Source organism: Euleptes europaea, chromosome 2 (assembly GCF_029931775.1).
Source record: "Euleptes europaea isolate rEulEur1 chromosome 2, rEulEur1.hap1, whole genome shotgun sequence".
NCBI lineage: Eukaryota > Metazoa > Chordata > Lepidosauria > Squamata > Sphaerodactylidae > Euleptes > Euleptes europaea.
The window spans coordinates 74,654,742-74,661,770 of NC_079313.1; the positions used below are offsets into that span (position 1 = coordinate 74,654,742).

Sequence of the window (7,029 nt, forward strand, 5' to 3'; positions counted from 1 at the left end):
GGCACTAACGGGTCAGGGTCACCAAACGGATTTTCCTGAAAGTAAACTTTCCTTTGTCGTCTCCATAGCCACGACAGAAAAGCAAACCTTTCCAAGAACCGGGAAGAGTGAGAGAACAGATCCCGGTGGAAGGCCCCTCTACCATCAAGCCCCCCTCCGACCCCACCAGGCGCAGACCCTCCCATTCGATGCAGTTGCGTGCCATACCTTTAGAGAAGGGGGATCAAACCATTCGACAGCTCGTTCTTAACCCCAGTCCTTGGGACCCTCTGGGGAAGGTAGAGACAGGCTGGGGGAGAAGGTTTCCTCCACGTTCTTCAGCAGCAGTCCTCCCCATTCGCCAACAAAAGCCCTTAAAAGTCCTGGCTGTCCCATCTGCGGAAGAAGAGCGTTTAGGCAGGGAAACGTGCGCTGATCTGAGAAAATTTAAACAGAGACCATTAAGGGGGGTGGGGTGGGGAATCCGCACAAGCTCGATCTCTGCAGGCGGGAGACCAGGTGGAATCAAGCAATGTCCCTGGGAAACGCCTGTTGAAAGCGTCCTTCCAAACTTGTTTCCGACCCACAGTGCGGGTTTCCCAGGGAGGGCGAGGTGTGCGGGGGCCCTTCGAGCTGGAGGCTCGACGCCTCTCTCGGATTCAGGCCGAGGGCCCTGCAGGGCCGCAGTCAATTTTCAGGCCACTTACTTTGCAATTGTTCCACCGGGGCTCCGGCTCTGGAATAAGCCGCTTACGCGTTGCAACCTTTAACCCCTGGACTCCAAGTCCCGTCCCTGCCTCCCAGTGGGGCAAATTGCAGTTTGCCCTGCGCAGCTGCGGAAGAGGCCAACTCGTAGGATTTCATTCCTAAAGAGAAAATAGTTGGCGGAGGGACGCCCCGTTTTCAAAGAGGGACTTGGCGGCGAGGAGCTAAACGTTATCCAGAAGGCCGGCTTAAGGCAGCATTTCTGTAAACACTTACTTGAAAGTAAGCCTCGCTGAAACCAGAGGTGCTTACTTCCAAGTAAATGTGGAGAACCTTGTGCTGCGAGCCTCGCCGAGCTCAACGGAATTAGTTTTCCAGCGTGCCTAAACATAACAATTGAAATGGCATTTCTTTGCCAGCGAATGCATTTAGGAACTCTGTGTCAATCAACGTCAAGCCGAGGACTGGGAGGGAAGCGGTGTGGTCCATGCCGCTCGTCTCCCAAATCCCCAAGAATAATCTACATATTGGACCTAAAATTGATTTCACATGCCTGATGAATCCGATTTAATCCAAATTGAATCTTCGGGGCCAGCTGCTTGCTACCAAATCATCGAGCGACTGAAATGCCTTTATTTCCAGAAGGGGAAACATGCAGAACTCTGAGGCGCGACCCCCTCACGCACGCTTTCTCCCCAGTGCTTTACAACCACACCTTCGCAAAACCGAACTACCACCAAGCACAGAGAGAGGGACGTTGCTCCAAATACAGGCGAAGGGAATCCAAAGCTGCCGGTGTCAACGGGCCGACCACCCTTCTAGGCACGACATTCTCACAGCAGTTAAACAATTTGGGCAGAATCCTGGGGGGACTAAAGAGAAGATGGAGCGTCGCGGGTGGGGAGGGGCGAAAGGTAGCAGAAAGAGCGGCCATGTGCTCAGCAATCTGGAAAATAGATTCATTTGCCCCCCCCCCTCCTCTCTTCTCTCTCCCCCCTCCCTCCACCCCTCCGCTTTCCGTGTCCAGCCTTGTAGTCTCTTTTGTGGGGACTGGACATGAAAGGGGACGACCAAGTGTCTGACAGGGGGATCGCTTTTCAAAAGCAAATGCGGGCCAGAGGGAGACGCGAGACCGCTCGCTGGGCCTGCCGGGAGGGCGAGACTCTTTTCAAGCGACAACATCAACAAACTCGGCCGAAGGCTTGCGGGGAGGAGGGCCGGATTGAAAGACAGATGGAAAATGCTACAAGAATCCGTCTTTCTTCTTTTCACCTTCTCCCCCCGCCCCCACCTTCACAGACCGATCTCTTAGAGGCGTGTAAAAGCTAGTAAATGAATATTGTCGAAGGGGGCTTTGATTCGATTCATTCACTTACTCCTCCTTTCAGGGTCGTTTAATTGAGAAATTGACAAGGCGGCGGCTGGCCCAGAGATTAGGGGAATACATTAAAACCTCCCGATTTCAAATTTGCCGCACATATAAAGACATTTCGGGGCAAGGATTGCACAAGGAGGAACGTCTGTTTACTTTGTAGCCCTTTTTTTTCCCCCGGCGCACAAATTTACGCAGGGATCTCGGGTTTCAGATGGTCAATCCAATCCTTCGGGCTGAGTAAAAACCCTTCCACTTCTCTCCTCTCCCTTTCTGCCATGTGTCAACATTTCCAACCAAAACAAAAAGGGAAGTGGGAGTATAATTTTTCTCCTTTTAGGAGCTGCCTGGCAACTTGAAGTATTTTCCGAAAACAAGAGCTTAATTGGTTGCCAAGCCTGACCTCCAGAATTAAGAAGTCTGATGCATGATATTTAAAAAGTCAGCTCAAGGGCTTTCGATTTGAAACTACTGGCTTAAAAGAGAAACAGACAGACAGAACAGCATCTATATATCTGAAACCCTGACCAGGATGAATTTGAAGGTTCATTAGTAGAGAAGGAAGCAACAGTCTGATTTGTAGGGATTTTGCTAATAGCCTGCCTTTTTCTCCAATAGGAAAACTGTTTCCAAAATGATTGGAGTTAACTGTTCCGTCTTGTTTATTTCAAGGGCACTGGTCTCAAGTTAAGTCGCTCAGGGACCGCAACTGAAGTTGATCTGCTTAATACAGAAAGATCCAGCTTTAACTTTAAAGATCCAGTTGTGGGTTGCAACCGAACACAAGTACTATTGATATCTACTTTACGATTAAGTCTGGGTGAATAGCTCTTCGGAATAAACTCTGGAGCGCCTCGGCCTCTACCTTGCAAAGTTTAAGCAACTCCACCTGGGTTGCTATTTTTTTTTTAGTAATCCCACCAAATATTTTTCCATTTTTTAGTATAGGTCATTAGAACGCTGCTCTGAAGAGTAAGCTGCTCCCTCCCTCTCTTTTCCTGTAATCAAGTCCGCGAATAGCAAAACCGACAGGGTTTCTTTTAAAAGAGTTCACAAACATTTATTAATTTACACCAAAGGTGGACAAAAAAAATTACGTTGCCTTTTCCACATCAAATTATTCACAATTCTTTCAATAAAATAGAAAGGGTGCACAGCTAGGGGGTAAGCAGGCTCTGGCGCACAATATACACACACAAATCAGTTCGGATTTACAAGAAACACACAAGTTGAAGGGAGCGGAGAGGAGGCGGGTGGCCGGGTAATGTGGGACTTCCTGATCTCTCCCCATCGCTTAAGACGTGCGCTTGAAATCTTGCTTTATTTTACATCTCTCTCCCGGCTTTCCCTTTTCAGGGAACCGGGACTATCAATATTAACTTGCCTTTGAGAGAAAATAATATAGGGGACAGCCAAAGAAAAAGAAGCACAACCGACGCTCTTTTTCTTGCGAAGGGCCATCCGATCCACCGCCCGCTCCAAGCTAAGACCTAAAAATGCAACCTGGGGTGTAAGTCTCGGCAAATTAAGTGGGCCTTACTTCCGAGTAAACATGTATAGGATGCCCTGCCAGTAGGTTGCTTGGCCCTTGAACCGGACTACGGAGGGGAGTTAAGAAACTGCATCGGCAGATTCGCCTGCTCTTTCTCCGGAGGAGCTCTGCAGAAAGTGACGGGACTTTCCCGGAAGTTACAGCCAGGCTCTCAATGGCCACTTACGCACGGGAGGTTTTGCCTTGGATTTGCCGCTCTCTAGATGCACCTTTTCCCCATCCAGATTCTCAAAACTCAACAATCAGCCCCCATGCAGAGTTCTGAGAATCTGGATGGGGAAAAGGTGCATCTAGAGAGCGGCAAATCCAAGGCAAAACCTCCCGTGCACAAATGTTTAATGACAGTATTTGGAGGACGAGAGTTCTCTATTCGCCACCCTGGATCCTAAACCATTGGAAACTACTTCCGCGTGGATAGTTTAGGGCTCCAGCGTAGAAAACTATTCCTAGTTCACTGGTTGAAGTTGCCGGAATTCGTGTCTCTCTCTCTCTCCCCCCCTTCCATTTTCAAAGAGGTGGCAACGAAATCGTCCCCACCCGCATCGAAACCAACCCCAGTTAGGCAGGGAGAAAGAAAGACCCAGAATCGATCCAGGCGCCAAAGAGTCTCCAAAAAACAGGAAGAGTGCCTACCTTTTAACACACAAGAGGAGGAGGGGGGAGGGGACAGAGAGGAGGGGTCGGGGGGTTGGGATCGGGGCACGGCGACCGGGTTGCCTTTTAGAAAGGGCAGCTGTTGAGGTTTGTGAGTTTGCTGGCAAAGTTCTGTCCGGACTGCAGGAGGGGATCGTGGGTGAGGCTCAAGTGGCTGGGGATGGGCGTCAGGGCCGGGGAGAGCATGGCCAGGACCTGCGCCTGGCCCCCGCCGTGGCCCGCCGGGAAAGGCGAGGCGGGCGCGGTGCTGGCGGCGCTGCTGGCGGGCGGGGGGGCCGCGCCGCCGCCGCCGCCGCCCCCGATGATGTTGTCTATGGAAAAGGACGGCCTGCCGCCGGCCCCCTGGTCCGTCTTAAGGCTCTGCAGGAGGGAGGCGGTGGGGCTGAGCTGGCCGGCCGGGTAGAAGGCCTTCCTGCAGCTCAGCTCGCCGCCCAGGAAAGACGAGAGGCCGCCGGGGAAGACGGACGGGGCGGCCGCCGAGGCGGCGGGGCCGGGCGGCGCGGGCAGGGCGCAAGGCGGCGGCTGGAAGGGGAAAGTCCCCGCGGCCGCCGCCGCCGCCCCGCCGCCGCCTCCCGCCGGGTGGTGGTGGTGGTGGTGGTGGTGGTGGAAGCTCTGCAGCTGGAGCCCGTAGTTGTAGCCGTAAGGTCCGTAGGCGAAGCCGGGGAGGAAGGCGGCCGGGTCGGCGGCGGCGGCGGCGGCGCGCAGGAGGAGGTCGGGCGGCTGCGGGTGGAGCTGCTGCTGCTGCCGCTTGAAGCGCTTCCTGCGGCGCAGGAAGGAGCCGTTGTCGAACATGTCGGCCGACTCGGGGTCGAGGGTCCAGTAGTTGCCCTTGCCCGGGTTGCCCGGCTCGCGGGGGATCTTGACGAAGCAGTCGTTGAGCGACAGGTTGTGGCGGATGGAGTTCTGCCAGGCGGGGAACTTCTCCCGGTAGTAGGGGAAGCGGCCGCTGATGAACTCGCAGATCTCGCTCAGCGTCAGCCGCTTCTTGGGGCTCTGCAGGATGGCCATGGTGATGAGCGCGATGTACGAGTAGGGCGGCTTCACCAGCGGGTTCTTGCCGCCCGCGGCCCCCGAGGCCGGCGCGGCGCCGCCCGACGACGAGGCCGCCGGCGCGGCCGGAGGCGCTGCGGCCGACGGGGCGGGCTGCGGGCCGTCCCCCGGCGCGGGCTCCGGGCCCGCCGGAGCCGGCGAGAGCTCCCCCCGGGCCGGGGCCGGGGGCCGGAGGCGCAGGTCGCCCTCGTCGTCGTCCTCCTCGTCGTCCTCCTCGCTGAACGTGGCCGGGCCATGGTCGTGCGCGGGGCCCACCACGTCGATGTCGCCGTCCTCCAGGTCGGAGAGCGCCTCGTCCTCCTCCTCCTCCTCCTCTTCCTCCGCCTCCTCCTCCTCGGGCGAGGGCGCCGCCGGCAAGCCGCGCGGTCTGCTGCTCCCGCCGCTGCAGCCCAGGGTCATGCTGCCGCCGCCGCCGCCGCCGCCGCGGTTCTCGCCGGCTGCGGCCGCTCCGGGCCACCCCCTAGCGGCCGAGCGGGGGAGGAGTCCCGGGAGGCGGCGGCGGCGCCACCTCCCCGGCCCGGGCCCAGGAGGGCGAGCGGCGCCCCCGGCGGAGTCCCTCCCCTCCGGCGGGGAGGGGCGAGGGCTGCGGGGGCGGGGGAACGGGGGAGGGGGGAGAGGCGGCCGCCGCCCCTTTCCGCGCAGCTCTCGCCCGCCGGCCCCGCTCACTGGCACTGGAGCGCCTCGCCCGGCTCCAGCAGCCTTTATAGTGCTCCTGGCGCGTCACGTGCTCGGCTGCAGGCAGACCCCCCCTCCCCCCTCCCCCCCTCCCTCCCCCCGGCCGGCCGGCGCGCGGTTCCAGCGGGGCCCGGTTCGGAGCGCGCCCCTGCTTGCCCCCTACAGCCCACCCACCCCCGTTGCCGCTCCGCACCCGCTGTTGCACCTCGGGGGGCGCGCCCGTCCCCAAATGCCCTCATCCCGCCCGGCCTGCGGGGCGCCCCCCATCTTGGGCGTCCTGTGCCCAGGCAACAGGGGGTGCCAAAGACCTCCCGGCGCTGGGCCGAGACGACTTTCCCGCCAGCCCCCGAAGCGGGGAGGGGGGAAGCCCCCGAAGCGGGGAGGGGGGAAGCCCCCCGCCTGCGCGCCTCCTGCGCCCGCCCTCCCACTTCTGACACCCGGCCCGGCCGGAGCGCGCCCCCGAAGCCCCGCCCCGCAGCCACGCTTCGGCTCCCTCCGGCGGCGGAGCACCTGTCCGCCACCGCCGGCCTGGCCTCCCCGAGCGGCCCGGCTTCCCGACCCTCCTCGGTGACTTGAATGCTACGCTTAAAGGAAGCCCGACCTACCAGGCGGCCCAGCGCAGGCGTTGAGATGCTGAGCGCCGGGAAGGCGCCTTTAAGAGAACGGTGGCCTCTGCTTCGCGGCGGGCCCGGCGACGAGGCGCTTTGCCTCTGCCGTGAAAAGCCCCACCGACTTCGACAGAGGAGACCTGCCTGGATGTTTAGTGGAAACAGTGGGTCGGGCCGCCTTGGGACTTGCACTGTCCCGAGAAAGGGAGGAGATAGAAATAGTTTAAGTAAATGAATACGTGGAGTGGGATTGGATGGCATTCACCCTTAACTCTTTAGTGCATCCGGCTGTCGGGAGGCAACCCCACATTCTTCAGTCCATATCCCTCAAAAGAGTCATTTAAACTTCTTTCTTTCTTTCTTTCTTTCTTTCTTTCTTTCTTTCTTTCGCACACCGTTACCAGGTGAACCTCACCCCCCACCTGTTTTTCCAA

The 7,029-nt window shown here is 58.4% G+C and overlaps 1 protein-coding gene across 1 annotated transcript; it reads right to left on the bottom strand.

The window, feature by feature from the left end:
* Positions 1 to 4,328: 4,328 nt before the first annotated feature.
* Positions 4,329 to 5,711, bottom strand: FOXD2 (forkhead box D2). Its single transcript, XM_056844964.1, has one exon. It carries the CDS (start codon positions 5,709 to 5,711, stop codon positions 4,329 to 4,331), a length of 1,383 nt encoding a protein of 460 aa, XP_056700942.1.
* Positions 5,712 to 7,029: the final 1,318 nt, after the last annotated feature.

What these genes read in the sequence shown, in the direction of transcription:
- FOXD2 (XM_056844964.1), bottom strand. Translation starts at nt 5,711, where the DNA reads ATGACCCTGGGCTGCAGCGGCGGGAGCAGCAGACCGCGCGGCTTGCCG.